A 19,019-nucleotide genomic window follows, 5' to 3' on the forward strand; every position below is an offset into this window, starting at 1 on the left:
ACTATTGTTGGTAACCAATGTTCTGTATCTATGTTTTGAGCGTGAGAAAACGTAATAACAGTGCGTAGTCAAAGTAGTTTGTTTTGGTTTTGTTAAAAAAACAGTCAAACTCCTTGGTTTCCAATAGTTTTATGTTGTGCAAAAATATACATATGAACCGAGAAAGTCGACATTCGGTATTTTTAGGTATATTTTCCCTTTTAAGTTTTATTGTTAAGGGATGTTTCGTTTAATGCATATAGGGAATTTAAATTAAATAATTTTGCATGTTATCAATAGTTGGGCTCCAAAGGTGAAAGGATTTTGCTGTGGTTGCGTATATAGCTGTTGTTCGTTATAGCAGTCCTAATATAAATATGCTATAGGAAAGGTAATTTTTGTGAAATAGGCATTTTCCACACTTTGACCCCAAGAAACATGAGCAAATGTGTTCCAACCACTGATATCTTTACACCGGGAACAATCATGCGTTTCTTCGGCTAAAAAATGCCACAAGAAACCACAAATAGCTAAAAAGGAACATGCATTCATTCTGTGTGCGAAAAACGAATCGTTGGCGGAACGTTGTAAAAGTTGGAAATGTTGTCGTTGTTGTGGATCGCAGTTTATGATAAATGCTAATCTCGTTTGTTACAAATCCTCAACATGAAGTAATACCTTGATTTTAAACTCTAATTCGCTCGTACTTATTGTGTGGTAGCGAGGGGATCGTGGACATATTTGAAAATAATTTCATCAATAAAGAGCGGTCGCAAACGAAAATGTTTGGGTAACCCTGACTGAACCCTGGTATGGATGGCCAGTTCAACCGTGTAATGTATGTGGCGAAATGCTGTTTTACATTTGCAGTTTATTCTGGCACCGTTTGTTTTAAAGGTTTTGGTATGATTTGCCTGTTGGGTGCAGGGTGCAGCGGCATCTTGCATTGTGTTTGTGTATATTACACATTCTCTTACCATGATAAATGCCTGGAAGGCTGAAATGTTTTTAAATCTGGTACATATTTTTGTTCATAAACACCGAGTAATGAAAATATTTTCACGCTAAAGCTTATATAATTTAGATTTTCAGTTTCCATATTAGGCATAAATAAAACTGCAGTAGCCATGGATACTGACATGTATGATGAGTTTGGGAATTACATCGGTCCTGTATTAGACTCGGATGAAGAAGAGGAGGAAGAAGAAGTTGAATCTATCCCATCTCCAGTCGATGATGGAATGGATGATGAGGAAAGAGATGCTGAGGGAGATGATCAACAAGGTTTGCAATGCAAAAATAAACTTTTTTTCTCTCTCTTTCCTATATATATATATATGTATATATATCCCATTTGAACAAGTTTAAGAACAATGTAACTATACAAAAATGTATATATTTTTTGTAAGCAGCATTTCATGATACTTAAAAGCCCTGTTAACTTCTGCCATAGTAAACAGTCAGTAACTCTCAATAATCCCTGTTAACTGTAAAGTAAGTATAAAACTGTTATGTATGGCTCAGAGCTCAGACCTAATGACCTTTCTGTGGTGTTAATATTGTACCTTAAGTTACATTACAAACACACACACACATATATATGTATGATATAGCATATACGACATACTTAATAATATATTGTTTGAAAAATATTAATGTATATGCACAGTTCAAGTAACATTTCATGGTTAACTAGGCACTGGAATGGAAGTGGTTCTACATGAGGATAAAAAATATTATCCTACCCATGAGGAAGTGTATGGTCAGCAAGTGGAGGTATAATACTATAAAAACCAGATTTCTGATGGTTATTTTTAACTTTCCGCAACCTAATGTGCATAAAGATTGACATATTAAAAGAAAATTAAACTGTTATGAAAGTCAATGCAAATTCTCCACAATTTCCTGTTTCCGAGCATAAACATAGAGCTATACTGTCTACACATAGATTTATATTGCAGCCTTTGTTTTTTGTTGCAGACTATAGTAGAGGAGGAAGATGCCCAACCACTGACCGAACCAATCATTGCACCCATCAAAAGAAAGAAATTTGCTCTTGTCGAACAGCAACTCCCCAACACTACCTATGACATGGAATATCTTGCTGATATGATGGATAACTCTGAGTTAATTAGAAATGTTGCACTTGTGGGACACCTACATCATGGAAAGGTAAAAATAAATTATGTAAAAATCATTTTTGCAGTAAATAATTTGAAATTTTCAGAAGTTTTGGATTGAAGTAAGCTGGTTTTGTTTTACACATAGAAAAATCTATTTCGCCTGCAATGGCATCCTAAATATCTGCAAATACAAAATTACAAGTAAACACAAAGAGCTCTACGAGAATTGGTAAAAAAAAAAAAAAAAAAAAAAATTAAACAAAACAAATCAAAGTAAAAAGCAAAAAGTCCTGTACTGCTGCCTTCCCTATTCACTACACTACAATGGAAGGTGTTGTGACTCCAGTGCACTGGCTTAGAGCACGGGGGTGCAGGGGTGCCGCGCACCCCCGACCTTTTATAAATTTAACCACACAATCACATTGTCTCCTTTCGGCAACCACAGCAACGATGAAGGCGCTTTTTTTTTCTGATTACACTCATAAAAGTACTCAAAACGCAGTTTTGTTTGCCCGGTATTCACGACCTACAATTATGCAACACAAGCGAAATTATGCTAACATGAAAAAGTGAAGAAGAAATATTTTATCGTTTGTGTAAAGAAATTCGTTTGCCGAGTTTGGCGCAAAAACCACGTTTCTTCAAGTTTTTTTCGGCCAAAAACTTTGCTAACATGAACGACACTATAACTTTATATTTGAGCTTCTGGCGTTAGTATTTTTTATTCGCCGTACCCCTGTTGATTTGAAAGGCTCTTCGCCTATGCTCCAGTGGCACCAATATAAGATTTGACAAATGACTTAAACAAGCCACATAACAGCACCCACGAAAGCACGACATTAACACACAAAAAACATAATCAAAGCTTGTATTTGCAGAAACTAAGGATGTCAGTGCAGGCAGAATCGATTTTTCTATGTTTAAAATAAAACTAGCTGATTTCAATCTGAAATTTTTAAAAGTTTTTAAAATATGATTTCTGTAAGATTAAACTGGTGTTGCTGGAAGTAATGACAATACTCAGTAGAGGGATAGATTCTGGCAAAGTTAAGGAACCATATTCACAGTGCGTTGATATATAAAAAAAAATGTATTCTTTGTCTTTCAGACCAATTTTGTGGATTGTTTAATGGAACAAACTCATCCTGACATTGCAAAGCGTGAAGACAAGGATGTGAGTTCAAGTTTAAGGCATCTGCAGAAACTACTTTTTTAACGACTTGCTAATTATAAGCAACTGAACTTGTTTTTTCACTTCTATATCCAATTTTAAATACTCACACAGTTTTAGGCTTTAAAATTTATAAAATGTTAAAAAAAGTTTGACTACATTTTGTTTAATTAGTTGAGGTATACCGATACACTGCTGACAGAACAGGAAAGGGGTTTGAGCATCAAAGCTCAGCCCGTAACACTTGTCATGCCCGACACCAAAGAAAAAAGCTACTTAATGAACATCATGGATACGCCAGGACATGTAAACTTTTCAGATGAAGTAAGAATAGGAATAAATCTAATCTTAAAACAATGATACAAATGTGTCAAATACAAAAGATGAATTTTTGGTAGAGTTTAATAATTAAATATGTGTCATGTTTCATAGTTTCAACAAATAAACATTTGTCAAGTTTCATTGATATAATTGCTCAAACAGTAATACTATATATTTATAGGTGACAGCCGCAATGCGATTGAGTGATGGAGTAGTTTTGTTCATTGATGCATCAGAAGGTGTAATGCTCAACACAGAACAACTACTCAAACATGCTTTGCAGGTAAATATAAGTTTGATGCTTTTCGAAAGAGTTATTTGACATTGTTTGTTATTATGAATGAATTTTTAATGGGATCTACAGGAAAAGTTAGCGGTGACCATTTGCATCAACAAGATTGACCGTCTTATTCTCGAACTTAAACTTCCACCAACAGATGCTTTCTACAAGCTAAGGCATATTGTTGATGAAGTTAATAGTTTACTAAGGTATGTTTTTTTTAATGTAAAATTTTGCGTGTAACTCCCTTTTTGGGCAACCTGATTCCAGTTAAATAATCTTCCTAATCTTTGATAACTTATGTCTGTTAATCATATTTGGATATACAAACGTTTGTTGTAATTTTTGTGCTTTTTATTTTACAGTACATACAGTGATACAGAAAACATTCCATTGGTTTCGCCGATACTGGGAAACGTTTGCTTTGCAAGCTCCCAATATGCTTTCTGCTTCACACTTACTTCATTTTCCAACCTGTATGTCAACCAATTTGGCAAAGACCTCGATGCCAAAGCATTTGCAAGGCGAATTTGGGGTGACATTTACTTCAATTCCAAAACGTATGTTTTTAACCTTGTTATTTTTTATGATTTGATATAGTCATAATACATTATATTTAAACATAATACACATACTTTTTTAGCCGAAGATTCACTAAGAAAGCACCTCACACAAATGCACAACGAAGTTTTGTGGAATTCGTGCTGGAACCTTTGTACAAAATTTTTGCACAGGTGTTTTTTCATGCAAATTTTTCTGACCATGTTAAACATTTTGATAATCATTACCCTGCATACTAAAATAATACCTTATAGTATAACATATGTGCAAAAAAAGTCATATTATTGCAAAGCTGCAGACAGGGTGTGTTCGGTACTCAGTATAGGGTACCCTGCAGATCGACGTTGACCGAAAGGTATCACTAAGTGGAGACTAGTGTGCCTGCTGGTGTAAAAGCTAGCACAGTGCCACTCAACAGCTGCACTGATGAGACCTTACAGGTCGAAACAGTGCGTGTACACACCCTGTCTGCAGCTTTACCTTATAATATTTTTAACAGTTAAAGGCAATATTTTTTCATGCCATATTAGGTGGTAGGTGATGTGGATTCTACACTTCCTCGTACATTGGATGAACTTGGTGTGCATTTATCAAAAGAAGAAATGAAGATGAATATCAGACCTTTGCTCAGATTGGTTTGTTCAAGGTATATTGATTGCATTTTTATATTTGCAATGTTAAGCAACTGTATTAAAGGCTGTTTATTTTATTCAAAATAAAAATTTGCCTTATTTTTCACAAAAAAAAAATTTCCTGATAACTGGTAAAAACAAAATTTATTTTTTAAGTATATTTTAGTCTGCTGAACTGTTTTCAAGATATTTTTAGTTCCACAAAATGTGAAAACATAAACATTAATAATCTTGGACAAAACTGGTCCAAGGATTTGACCATATAATCAACTAAAATTTTGCATGCAATGTCGATTTTTCAGGTTTATGGGTGGATTTTCTGGTTTTGTGAGTATGTGTGTTGACCACATTCCATCAGCTAAACTTGCAGCTCCAACAAAAGTTATTCACACTTACACTGGACCACAAGATGATTCTGAACTCGTCCAGTCAATGAAATCATGTGATCCAGATGTAAGCACTTTGTTGCATTTGTACATTATATCTTCATAAACAACATTTACCAAACCTTGAATGGATTTTCTTTCGAGTCTGAACAATTACACAATCTAACTACATTGAATATTGTGTTTTTGTGAAGAAATAAAAAAAAACATCGTTATTAATTGACGTTGTCATGCCATACTGTCCGTATTTCTAATATTTAACAACTTCCTCATGTTTTGTCGTTTTCACCTTTAATTTATGTGGCATCCCTGTGCTCTTATAATGGTCACACACCTTCTCTCATATTAAACATTAATCGAATACTGCAGCGTTAGCTAACAAAAAGTATTCTTCCAGTTGTTAATATTTTAAATTCCAAACCATTCTTAACCATGTGTAGGGTCCATTAATGATTCACACATGCAAGATGTATTCTACTGAGGATGGTGTAAGTTTCCGTGTACTGGGACGAGTGATAAGTGGAACTGTGCATGCGGGAGATGTCGTGAAAGTACTCGGGGAGAATTATACACTTGAGGATGAGGAAGATTCAAGAGTTCTTACCATGGGTCGGTTGTGGATTGCTGAAGCCAGGTCTGTGCAAGTTCAGTTTTTATTTATTTTACAGTCTCTCATAAATGAAATAATGTTATTTAAGACATTAGCTATAGTAATATTATTCCTAGAGCTCCAAAGGGAGTAGAAGATGATCAGCACCAGTATAAGATCTTTATTAGAGAAATAATAATTTTGCCTTTGGCATCTTCTGTTTCTGTCTTAAAAACAGAATAAAAAAATTTAAAACCACAACAAAAACAAAAAATCTCAACAGCAAGTCTACTTTCGGGACTGCAAAGACAAAAAAAAACAAAGCGATCAAAACGATAAAAACTTTTTACTGAGACAAGCCGCTATGGTAACAAGAGAAACGACAAGAGACTGCACTGAAGGTCTATTATCTATAGTAATTAAGTTATGTCGATGTTGTACCACATTTACTTTCATGATCGATATGAAGGTTGATATTCTCTCAGCATACAATAGTATGCTTGTAATCTGCTTTACCTGGATGGGTTGATGTCACTAACATGTTTAAACTCTGCTGGTGTAAGTTATGCGTTTTTACCACAGTTTTACTTATGTATACCCCGTACTTCATTGATGAACTTTTACTACATAAATAGACAAAGCAAAACTCAACAAGGGCATATTTTTTTGCTTCAACCGCAAATCAGATTTTGTGCCTGTAAACGTTATGATATTTTATGTCACAAAAATTCAAATGAATTACTTGTCTAGGCTTACATAACACATTTAATTTAAACATTTTCTCCACAATGGAGTAATACTTGTAACTGGAAAATGGTTGTACATAAAGTGTGTCTGGAAGTAGCGACCAATTTTTATACGACTTGTCATCTTGTTTCAGGTATGCAGTGGAAGTTAACCGAGTGCCCGCAGGGAACTGGGTTTTAATGGAAGGAGTGGATGAACCTATCGTTAAAACAAGCACCATAACCCAATCCCGTGGTAACGAGGAGGCCCATATCTTCAGGTTGGTGCTAAACACTTTGTCAGCTTGCAAGTGCAGCGCACAGGGTTCGAATTAGCAGTTCGCAATTCGCAAAGTTCGCAATTCGCAAAAACGACCCGTTTATGAGATTATTGCAATGCAACACGCAGCAGATAATAAGGCGCCGCATCCTTTATCTATCATTCGTACACGCAACAAGCGCTGATGCAAACAACGCTATTAACGTTTTTTGGCAATGTCAACGACTATTTTCTTTCAATCCTCGTATTTTGTCAAGCCTCTATTGCGCAAGTCAATGAAACGATGGCGATGTATGACGAAACAAATATTAAGTCAACGAGTTTAAAACAGCAGGTTTTAAGCGTAATGCACAATTGCGTACGAAGCAAAATTTAAGTATTGGAATTTAGGTTGTAACGTTTTTGCGATACGTTTTTTTACCGCTAATTTGAACCGTGCCACACAACCAGGTGCCTAAAAATGCCTCAAATCGCTTTGATGGTGTCTATTTTTTTGGCCGCTTGGTGCTGCTAAAGATCGGGTGAAGTTGCATTCACGACGCTTGCGGTTTGTACAATACGTGGTGTCGTATTGAGTTGCAATTCTACGAGGTTGGGCGATTTATATCGTCAAAGATGTAAGGATACAGTCATTGCCAGTAGATTTTAAGGGGTTGACTTTAGTTAACAAAACTACGTACATATGCACAACATGCAAAGTGCAGTCAACGTTCAAAACATTACCATACAATCTAAACACCAATTCTTTATCGAACTGTTGTACAAATGTTGCCTTAACCGCGGTTGTTTTTAACACTGCCAACTACCTATTTTGTAGTACCTGGGTGGCTGCATTAATTGTGTTTTGTATTTACAAAAAAAATTATAATTCTTATAAACTGATTTCTTTTTTCAGACCTTTCCGCTTCTGCACAAACTCGGTTGTAAAGATTGCTGTGGAACCTGTGAATCCATCCGAACTCCCGAAGATGTTGGACGGGTTGAGAAAAGTGAACAAGAGTTATCCCTTACTCACGACCAAGGTGACAATAAACCGTTGAAAATACTCATGCTTTGATTCTAAACAATTCATTCGAAAGCAATGTGCATAGTTCGAGTAAGGGTATAAAAGGTATCGCAAAAACGTTACAACCTAAATTCCAATACTTAAATTCGGTAGGTAGGACGCGATTGTGCGTTGCACTTGAAACCTGCTGTTTTAAACTCGTCACACAAAATACCTTTGCAGAATACATCGCTATCATTTCTTTGAATATCGTTGAGATTACACATTGTGTGTTTGACAAAATACGAGGACTAAAGGAAAATAGTTCGTTGATTGCGAAGAAATTAGAATAACGTTGTTTTTAAACGCTTGTTTCGTGAACGGATGAATATTGTAAGGGGATGAACTTTACAGCAAGGAAAAAAAGACTGGAATCGCTCTAAAATACGGCGCCTAAATTATAATCAGCTTCACAACTTGTTACGTCGTAATAGTTACAAAAACTGTTGGCGAATTTTTCGAATTCGAACCCAGGTGTAGTTGCGCGACGAGTTGAGATTCAAACATGTTTAGAATTTATGTGAGGTTTAATGACAATGAGTTGTCACATGCAGATTTTCAACCACAAGTGCAAAATTGCCTGAATGCCTGAATCACATTACCGTTTTGTCACGACGTTTAAAACCACCACCATAATTGTCAGTTAAATTAGACAGCAACTTGCAATGATGAAACCTTATATAGGTCAAACCAGTGGCCATCTACATGCAACTCACAGAATTACACAGCTACTGTAAACGCGACAATCTACACAAATATAACTTCGACCAAATATTTTTGTGATTGCAGGTCGAAGAATCGGGCGAACACGTTGTCCTGGGAACAGGCGAGCTTTACTTGGATTGTGTGATGCACGATCTAAGGCGAATGTACGCGGAAATTGACATCAAAGTTGCTGATCCAGTTGTGGCGTTTTGCGAAACTGTTGTGGATACTTCTTCACTCAAGTGTTTCGCCGAAACTCCAAACAGAAAGTAAGTATTTCGATCAAGATGTTTGGATGCTGCTCGAAGGTTCTGCTTTCGCATTGCAAAGCTGTGGCAACGGATAAATACCATTTTTATCCTAACCTGGCATGAAATGTATTGCGCAACATCACTGTAGCTTCGGTCAAACAGCTGGTTTTGTGCGATTAATGTTTTTCCACCCAGGAATTTTGCACGCTTGATGCTTCAGCGGTATTTCAACAAATTTTAAATTAGTTTGTAACAAATTCCAACTCGCAAGCTCAATCCCACCATTCACGCCTCCCTTTCGCCTCTTTGACTTGAAACTTTCATTGGCCAAACGTACCAGACAAAAGGGGCGTGTTTTGGGGGCGTATTTTAAAATCGTAAAGCCAACGTGATGTTGAATGATGTACCAATGTCTTTGTCACCACATAATACTTGAAAAACCGGTTACATTGTGTCATATTTAGCTTTGCCAATACTGTCTTTGGAATAGGATTGAAATTTGGATAAGCTTAATGAAACTTGCAAGCTACTATTCCAAATATTTTAATTAAATCATTCTGTGTAAATCAGGATTGTCAAACTATTATATCCAGTTGGACACTTTCATATGCAATGTTAACTTACCAAAGTCACCCTTTGTGTCAAACTTATCAGTAACCTTTGATATCTTCAACAATCTTTTTAATAATAATTGCTAATTTGCTGCTTTTGATCAAAAATTTGGAGAATATCTATAATTTATCTGTATTGTTGGCCGAACACAGAACAGCATCTGTGTTGTGCATTGTTGAAAATTATCATACCGTTTTTAAACACTCGAATTCGTCATGCAAAGTTTGTACGCTTGCACAGTATAGCGCCATGGGTAGCTGTACTTAATTTTTTTGACGGAACATAATTTTGTGGCACTAAAATCAAAACACGGAACAAGAAATATTTCTCTAAGTTTAACTCACCTTGATTCTCAGAAAGGGGCACCTGTACATGAGATATTACAAGCAATTCACAAAATTTGTTTTTGTGCTGCTTTTTCTTCCAGGAATAGTAATATTTAGGAAAACTGCCATCTAGTACAAAATCATGTATATTGTACTTGACCAACGCTTCAATTTTGTCGTTCTATGTAGGAACAAACTGACGATGATTGCTGAACCGCTGGAGAAAGGTTTAGCTGAAGACATTGAACGTGAAGTTGTTCAAATCGGTTGGAACCGAAAACGACTGGGGGAGTTTTTCCAAACCAAGTACGACTGGGATTTGTTGGCTGCGCGTTCTATCTGGGCGTTCGGTCCTGATAATTCTGGTAGGCATTTAGCTTTGTTGTTTTAGTTTATATGTATAAATATACAATATTGCCTTGTTTGTTTGTTTTTATCGGAGAATAATATTTCACCCAATCTAATGTAAGATTTGGGCATGTTGTATATTTTTTGCAAATCACATCGTTGCACAAAAATAATTTTGCAAGATCAGTTCAGATGCTCAAATTTAATTCTGAGTGGTGATGATTAAACAATCCCTAAACCAAAACACAAAACAGACTCTATTTTACGATTATGTGAAATATTTATAAATATGGTCAACAGTTAGCTAGGGTTTTGCTTATGGGTTGTTATCTGTTGTCCTCAAAATGTTGAGTTTGAAACAATTTCTTAATCCAATACTTTCCAAACAAGTTCTTCTGTGCAAACAATTTGCACCTGTAATTAACTGGAAGTGAACATGAAGCTTAAATCCGATGCAGGATTTGTAAATATACTTTTTTACTTACATTTTGAAACATTAGTGATGTGGTCGTTGTGTATTCCCTTGCGTAGATGTAAGTGAAATTAATTATGGGCACTGACATGTCAAAAAAGGCACCAGTTTGTCTATCAACAGGTTTTGTATAAAACACTAAGTTTTTACAAGGCGGTTCCATATTTCGCATACCTATTGGCATCAACAGTCACCAAAAACAGTTTGAAACCAACAGAAATAAAAAAAATAAAATCTCACAAACTTACAACCAGGTGTATAGACTACTGCACATTGTCCACTATGAGAATAGAAGAGTTCGTAAACTTTTTTTAAAAAATATGAAACAAAAAATATTTTTATGTATATATGTTATTTTCTTTCCAACAGGACCCAACATTCTGGTGGACGACACTCTTCCTTCAGAAGTTGACAAAGCTTTGCTTGGGTCAGTTAAAGATAGCATTGTGCAAGGTTTTCAGTGGGGCACCAGAGAAGGACCTCTATGTGATGAACGTGAGTATGATTACTAAAGTCCACGAATAAATGCATTTTCTGAATTGCATACAGTTGGAGCAAACACAGCTTTTTTATCCAAATTTTTTTTCTTCAACCGGTAAATCAACGCACTAGTCTGTAGCTCCATCTGGAAGCATCTGATGTAACTTAACTCCATTTTGCCTAAATTTAATCACCCAGATAACTTTTCAGCAATTCGCAACGTGAAATTCAAGATTCTTGACGCTGTGATTTCCAATGAGCCCCTGCATAGGGGAGGTGGGCAGATCATTCCAACAGCGAGACGTGTAGCTTACTCCGCCTTTCTCATGGCCACTCCACGTCTCATGGAACCGTATATGTTTGTGGAGGTGATGGCACCCGCAGATTGCGTATCAGCTGTTTACACTGTTCTTGCTCGCCGAAGGTTAGTGTGGCAGTTGTTAATGTTAGCAGTGCTCTTGTTTTTACTGTATTCGCTTCAACAGAATTCTTCGCAATTGCTACGTGTATGTACTGTATATGCTCATAGCCGCTATTAGTGTGAAAAGTAACCATTGTCTCAAAATCAGGGATTCTAAAACTACGGGCCGATACCCCATCTGAGGGTCGCTGAATGTGGTTTTCGTGAAACAAAAATACCACCCTAGATTTACAATAGGACGTTTATTGTTATAGTTTCATTTATTATTGATGTGGTGGACTATCCATCATGAAATTTCTTTCTTTGAATATAAATGCTAATAAGCCGTCGCGTGCGTTTGGTTATTCCAGAGGTCACGTGACGCAAGACGCCCCAGTACCAGGCTCGCCTCTGTACACGATCAAAGCATTTATTCCCGCCATCGACTCTTTTGGATTTGAAACCGATTTGCGAACCCATACTCAAGGTCAAGCCTTCTGTCTATCCGTGTTTCATCACTGGCAGGTAAGCTGTTGTCTGTTGGGGCTTTAACAACTTATAAACCGCTATTGTTTGTTGGACACCAAGCTTCCGACCTCATTTTTTAGGTTTTGAAGTGCATTTTTTATAGTATTGATTATTTTTGCTCATGTTTCACAAATACACTTACTGTCAAATTTTGTACCAAGCAACAAAATTTTAATCTTTATTTAATATTCCTATGCAAGGAAATATCACATTTTCTTTGTCTTGTAGATCGTGCCAGGGGATCCACTCGATAAATCGGTGGTCATTCGACCCTTGGAACCACAGCCGGCCACTCATTTGGCCCGCGAATTTATGGTCAAGACCCGCAGACGCAAAGGCCTCAGTGAGGATGTTTCAATCAGCAAATTCTTCGACGACCCTATGTTGTTAGAATTGGCGCGGCAGGACGTTATGTTCAACTACCCCATATGAGTCGCTTGTATCGGGTCGAAACCCCGCGACTGCCAAGTTTTCCGCCTTTAGAATTTTCTTCTGCGTCGTTGGACGCGAAAAAGCCCGCGATTTTGACACTGAAATGTTTGTGCAAATGAGTGTTGCCAATCAGTCATTTCATGTGATTTATGTCAATACATCGTGTTCGATTTGTACAAGAGAAGATATTGTTGTTCAAGTTGGGTTTCTTACTTCAGTTCTCACGTAGCAAGTTTAAATGAGCAGTTTAGCCATAAAAAGTCCATTGCATTAAGATCAGACGCAGCAGGTTTATCAATCCAAAAACTTTATTCGCTGCAAACATCGCATTTTAGTTTGCACGATTAGTATTTTGTTTTGACGAAATTACAACCTCTGAACTGCATGACATTCGCAGGAAGAGAAAGGCATATGTGGTAACTAGCTTATGGCTCAAAAGCAAATAAGGTAGTTGTAAAGAATTACGGGAGGGATTATTTTGATAAGAAAAATTTTTTTGACATAGAGCAACATGCTTAGATATTCCTTGACCACATCCATAACCTCCACCAGGAATTCTCTACGAGTCGATCCAAATTTCAAAAGGCGGCAAATAGCAAGTTAGTTCTGTCTCTGCGACTAACAGTTGCAAACATGGGAACAAATCGTGCTGATAGCTAAATATTGTGGGTAAGTTTGATGAATCATAGTGCGTCATACACGAGAAAGTAAAAACCACTACAGTATGAGTGACTCTGTTTTGTAACGTTCCATAAACATTACGTTACAAGAATGTAAAATGTTTTTATGTGTTGTGGAATAATCGAAATCGAGGTGATAATACAACAAGCGGCAGATTGTAAAGTACACAAGCACTACAGTTCAACCTCAGTTTACAATTAAGCTACATTTTTAACCGTTAAGAATACACTGTACAGCATAACAAAATCAGAAATAAATTATTAAATAAATAACACAAACTCATTTTGCTGTAGTTGGTTTTATTATTATGACTGTAAGCATAAATCCATAAATTTAAAAAGGGACGGCCGAAACCCGTGTATAAACTTCCGTTCAAAACAGGACAACAAAATACTTCCCACAACCGCAACTACTGAGTCGACATCAACAACACAACGTAACTTTGTTTTCGACTTAGATATGACGTTGTAACCTTGACACGTCACAGTACGCGTGCATTCTCACGCACCGAACCCAACAACTTGCGAAGCAAAATCAGCCACCAGTCATTGAGTCCGCTTGTGACGTAACAGATAACCATTGCGTCATAGAGGTAATATTTTTTCGTGGTGAGCCAGGCAACTGGTTGGAAGCGCTGTCAGATTTTGCGTGTGTGTTTGTGATCAGTGTTGTGTTGTACGTGAAGAAGTTATCGCCTGTGTCAAGAGATACAAGTCAACTGTGAAATAGAGATAGATTATATTACCGAAAAGCAACAATGAGGGAATTACCTGGAGGTTCTACTACTGGTGTATAGTAAGTAGTGGCATTTTGCTTACATGTAGTTACTGTAACTAACATAGATAACATAAAAATTTCATTTTTGGAAAACTTTATACAAACTTAAAGCAATACGCATATTATCAATTCAATGCGATGCGAGATGCCGTAATCTGAAACAACTTTCCATTACTTACTAGAAAAACTTCTGTTTTATGTATCTTCGTGTCAATAATCTGTATTTTAGTTAACATAACATGCTCTAACAGCAACGGGAGTAGCACGTCAATCTCAGAAGAGGAAATTCTAGATCCGTACTGTGACCCAGATCACCCTGTGGTAGTGACATATGAAAGAGTGGCTGATGCTTGTGAAAGGATTAAGAGTGGTGTTGTCCGTACACCATGCACGGTAATTCTAATATCCACATTTTTGGTTTGTTTGTTCTTTGGTCTGTAGCTTCCTGCGTACTGCAAACTTGATTAGGAGAGATAAGATCGCGTTTTGTGATTGCACATTTGCATCAACTTTTAAAAATCTTTGTTTTGTTTTCTGCAGAGAACAAGGATGTCATCTAAGGTCGGTATGGAGCTTTACTTTAAAAAGGATTACATGCAATTCACTGGAAGGTGCGTATCGTCGTAAATTCAATAATTTATGTCATGAACCCAGCGGAATAGCATGCTGCTTTGTTTTGTTTTCTGTACATAAAATTTACCATTGTCAAATTACAACTAGCAGCACATTGCATAAAAATCAGTTACAAACAGTCAGCAAATGAAAGTTATTGTGCTGCACTACGACGTCATAAGTATTAAGTCGTGGATTGTGGCGTAACCCGTAACACCGGTTATTTAAGTGTAAAAAAAACACTTTAAATGTTTCTCATTCTTACTGAATATGACAAACAATACGTCACAGCGTAGTAAACAGCCCCTCAACCGTAAAAAATGTATATGACCAACCAGTGATGAGAGACTTCCTGCACGTCACAGGCCGTGGTGTATTATTGTGTAGACGCCCACAATTTTCGACCAATCACAGGGCAGCTACGTATGATGCACACGAGTCATGCTAATTTATACCCACGACATGGTTAAGGTTTTTATTGCTAGCCAGAGTAATTCGTGACTCAAGACAACACGTACCACGTTCTCTTTGCAGACGATTTGTGACCTTTTGACGCTGGTTTCCCTTATTATGACTTGGCTTTTTTGTTGTTGACATGCGCCACGTATTCCCTGCGACATTACATGTTTTGAAGCGGAAAGCTGGTTGATTTTCACCATTACGTCGAATCGATCGAATTTACTTTAGATTTTGGGTTCATTTACGCAATAAGTAGGGTAACAATATGTTCGTACTCAAAAGGGTCTCAATTTTTACCGCAGTCTCAATATTTGTGAATTTCTGCGCCTTTCTTCATTTTGTACAGCATGGTACGACGCAAAAAAATTACAACTGACACATTTCTTTTAGGTTTAAAAGAAAAATTTCATGCTGTTTTTTTTTGGCACAGTTTTAAAGACCGCGGTGCCCTCTACACCGTGTTGAACCTCACCGAAGAGCAAAAAGCCGGGGGTGTTATCACCACATCTGCTGGAAACCACGCTCAAGCATTGGTTTATCAAGCATCAAAACTCAACGTGGCTGTAACTGTTGTTATGCCTTTGCAAGCGCCGATGGTTAAGGTAATTGTTGGCTTGGGCGAATGTTATATTGTGACATAAACAACATCAACGCGGTCTAAGAATACCAACCCTACACTTTGAAAATTAAGTTAAGATTTGTCCATACAATGTCATGTCAAAACAGGGATCTATGTTTCCAGGTAGCCAAAATTACTCACAAATTTGTATGAATTAGGTGCAACCTTGATTTTCATCCGCGCAGGTTAATAGCTGCAAAGATTTGGGCGGTGAGGTAATTTTGTACGGGGACCGTTTCGATGAAGCGAAAGCGTACGCCATGTCATACGGCAAAGAACACGACCTCCTTTACATTAATGGGTAAGTGCTGTTTCCTAGAACAACAATTATCTTCGATTTGTCTAAGTTTGATCTCGGAATGGCGCTACCACTATGACTCATAGCATATTTTGTGGAGCAAAATCGACAGATAGTTGTAACAAAGGTGAGATAAGTGCCATTTTTTTCGGAGCGGTTGCTGAAAAACCTCTGGGGCGAAACAAGGTTATAATTCGTAGGGAAACGCCTACATTTTGTCGCAATGGTATTAGCCGTCTTTGCCACGCCCCCAAATGCCCCGGTGTAACCTCCGGGCCACTGACTAGGGAGAATGGTGATCAGCTGCTCAGCCACCAAAAGTCAAAAATAAAATATAGTTTAATTTTGCATCCTTGCTCTCCAACTTCGTCGACATTTTATTGTCTACCAATTATTGCAAAAGAAATCCAAACCACTGTCATGCGACTATCAATATATACCAGACATATGAACGCATAAAAAGCGTGATAGCATATTCGGTCAACAAAATAGGGAAAAATTAGCAACGCAACTTTTCAGTGGTTCGTGTAACCTACTTTATTGGCTGCTAAGAATAACTGACATACATTCGAACGACATAGATTTTATGTATATGTTATTATACCCATTATTTAGGTACGACCACCCAGACATCCTTGCTGGTCAGGGATCAGTAGGTGTGGAAATCCTAGAGGATGTCCCGGATGTAGATTATGTTGTTGTACCGATTGGTGGTGGAGGATTAATGGGCGGAATTTCCGCAGCCGTCAAGCACCTAAAACCTGATGTTAAAATTGTGGTACGTATACTACAGTAGATATAAAGACTGTAACATGTTCTTTGGTGTGTTAAACTGTTCGTGATCTTGCAGCAACCATGAATCTTACAGTTAAATGAGTGTGTTCCTAATTTTAAGTTACCTTTATTGTGACCACGTATTTTTAAACCCAAAACTCGGTATGTGAATTTCAAATCAAATCCATTTTGCAAGTTTTCACATACGTCTCTTACACAGGGTGTGGAGTCTGACCGTTGTCCATCTTGGACCACAGCTGTTGAGAATGGGAAACCAATACCCTGTCTCAAGTCGCGAGAGGGAGCAAAAAATTCAATAGCTGATGGCCTCAGTGTTATAGAGGTAAGCTGCAGGCGGGCAATTTGCAACATTTTTCAACCCACATATCTAAAAGAAAACCTGATCGGGATTCGTGGTCAGGATATGCTGGGTTCAAATCCCGGTGTGGTTAAAAAATAAAGGAATCTGTCAACTTACGAAAAGTTTCCCGTATGAAAAAAATATTTTTAAATAAATAAATTTCTGAATTACAGAAGAATTTTCAGAAATGTCACATGTTTGTGATTTTATTATTTCTTTTAAACAAACTCCTTTGTGTTGGTACTAAGTTCGCTAAAACCGCAAAAAATACCAATGTTAATGTTAACAAAATGTTGTAATTTGTTGCGGTTTTAAAGTGTCAACCATTTTGTCATGTACAGGTTGGACACAATGCCTTTGCCACCGCCAATCCCCTTATTGATCATATGGTAACCGTCACCGAGGACTACATTGCTGCTGCCATCTTGCGGTTGCTTGAAGTTGAAAAGGCAGTCGTTGAGGGCGCTGGTGCTGCTGGACTAGCAGCAATTCTTTCCGATGCTGTTCCAGAAATGAAAGGAAAAAAGTATGAATAACGCTTTGACGTGTATTTTAAATTTTAAGATAGACAACACTTTTAACAAATACCATGACAGTCAAACAGTACATTAGGTACCAATCAGTTATATTTTTCTCTGTTTACACGCAGTAAACGCCCAAAATTTTCAATACGTGATGGTGATTTTGTACCTAATACAACAACTTGCAACCTAAAATCAGACACTTTTCGCTTATAATTTTCTAGGTTTTTAATTAAAACGTTGCGTTTATTTTGTCTACATCTGAAAATCGATTTTCATCGTTTTCTGTGTAGAAAATCAATTCATTGAATACTTTTTGCAGAGTGGCTTGCGTTCTGTGTGGAGGAAACATCGACATTACTGTACTGGGACGAGTCATCGACCGAGCTCTCATGATGGAAGGAAGACTTTGCAGATTCACTTGCGTCATCAGCGACCGAGCTGGGGGACTTTCCCACCTGCTGTCATTGATCGCAAACATGGGTGCAAGGTAAAATTATGCTGACGTGTGCGTTTTTGGCGACAAACATAAACATTGAACATATGAATAGGTTGATGCAGGGGTAATATATGTTTTGTTTGTGTTGCGTAACAGATACGCCCAACGTTTTTGATCAAAGATTCACAATTACCTAAATCTCTAGCCTAAGTAGCCTACATAATTGATCTTCGATATTGTTAACCATTGTCTTCTAACCGTTCTTCAAATAGTATACATATTTTTATTTCGTCAAAATTATGTAAATGCGCCATAAGACGGTCCTATTTTTTGTTGCATTTTAGCATTAAAGACATCCTCCATGACCGCATGTCCTTGCCTGCATTCGTGTACAAGACCTGTGTGCGGTGTACCGTGGAAACACGTGACCTCGAACACGCTCGACTGCTCCACGAAAAATTGGTGGAAGAATACGGTGATGAATTGCACTGGAAAATTGATTGATTTCCGAAAGTTTTCGAATAATCTTTGCATGACGGCCCTTCCTTCCAGTATTCTAATGTTTCTTTTTAGTTTCTTGTGTAGTGTTGTATGTGAACAATTGCCCATTTTTTTCCAATACAGAAATTCTCTTGTTACGTTTCAGTGTAGATATTATTGCGTGCTCGTTACGTTGCTTTGTTGCACTTTCCGCGCTTGCGCGTTGTAACCATATTACCACAAGCTGATACATTTGTTAATAGTTGCGATTTTGCACTTGCTCGACGAAAATATTTGCAAATATTTGTGAATTTATATTAAATCATGTCTCATGGTGAACGGTGCTATTTCT

The 19,019-nt window shown here is 37.2% G+C and overlaps 2 protein-coding genes across 2 annotated transcripts; both read left to right on the forward strand.

The window, feature by feature from the left end:
- The first annotated feature begins 1,067 nt into the window (after nucleotides 1-1,067).
- LOC145906770 (116 kDa U5 small nuclear ribonucleoprotein component-like) lies at nucleotides 1,068-12,816 on the forward strand. Its single transcript, XM_082994221.1, has 20 exons — nucleotides 1,068-1,263; nucleotides 1,676-1,755; nucleotides 1,960-2,151; nucleotides 3,211-3,276; nucleotides 3,448-3,597; nucleotides 3,776-3,877; nucleotides 3,959-4,083; nucleotides 4,240-4,434; nucleotides 4,518-4,608; nucleotides 4,966-5,081; nucleotides 5,370-5,520; nucleotides 5,894-6,087; nucleotides 6,923-7,048; nucleotides 7,943-8,069; nucleotides 8,882-9,066; nucleotides 10,176-10,351; nucleotides 11,176-11,301; nucleotides 11,497-11,710; nucleotides 12,058-12,211; nucleotides 12,443-12,816. Exons 1-20 carry the CDS (start codon nucleotides 1,107-1,109, stop codon nucleotides 12,644-12,646), a joined length of 2,931 nt encoding a protein of 976 aa, XP_082850347.1. The 5' UTR covers nucleotides 1,068-1,106; the 3' UTR covers nucleotides 12,647-12,816.
- A 1,145-nt stretch (nucleotides 12,817-13,961) lies between these two features.
- LOC145905703 (L-threonine ammonia-lyase-like) lies at nucleotides 13,962-19,000 on the forward strand. Its single transcript, XM_082992970.1, has 10 exons — nucleotides 13,962-14,122; nucleotides 14,356-14,497; nucleotides 14,645-14,715; nucleotides 15,606-15,777; nucleotides 15,980-16,095; nucleotides 16,708-16,870; nucleotides 17,087-17,209; nucleotides 17,569-17,753; nucleotides 18,071-18,238; nucleotides 18,532-19,000. The coding sequence occupies exons 1-10, from the start codon at nucleotides 14,085-14,087 to the stop codon at nucleotides 18,689-18,691; spliced, it is 1,338 nt and encodes a 445-aa protein (XP_082849096.1). The 5' UTR covers nucleotides 13,962-14,084; the 3' UTR covers nucleotides 18,692-19,000.
- The last annotated feature ends 19 nt before the right edge of the window (nucleotides 19,001-19,019 follow it).

Source organism: Ascidia mentula, chromosome 6 (assembly GCF_947561715.1).
Source record: "Ascidia mentula chromosome 6, kaAscMent1.1, whole genome shotgun sequence".
Lineage (NCBI taxonomy): Eukaryota > Metazoa > Chordata > Ascidiacea > Phlebobranchia > Ascidiidae > Ascidia > Ascidia mentula.

Excerpts from the sequence above, each read along its gene's own strand:
- LOC145906770 (XM_082994221.1), top strand. The coding sequence starts at position 1,107 with ATGGATACTGACATGTATGATGAGTTTGGGAATTACATCGGTCCTGTA. Across the intron at positions 10,352-11,175 it reads GTTCGGTCCTGATAATTCTG|GACCCAACATTCTGGTGGAC; the intron begins GTAGGCATTTAG and ends TCTTTCCAACAG. Across the intron at positions 11,302-11,496 it reads AGGACCTCTATGTGATGAAC|CAATTCGCAACGTGAAATTC; the intron begins GTGAGTATGATT and ends ATAACTTTTCAG.
- LOC145905703 (XM_082992970.1), top strand. The coding sequence starts at position 14,085 with ATGAGGGAATTACCTGGAGGTTCTACTACTGGTGTATA. Across the intron at positions 17,210-17,568 it reads ATGGCCTCAGTGTTATAGAG|GTTGGACACAATGCCTTTGC; the intron begins GTAAGCTGCAGG and ends TGTCATGTACAG. Across the intron at positions 18,239-18,531 it reads ATCGCAAACATGGGTGCAAG|CATTAAAGACATCCTCCATG; the intron begins GTAAAATTATGC and ends GTTGCATTTTAG.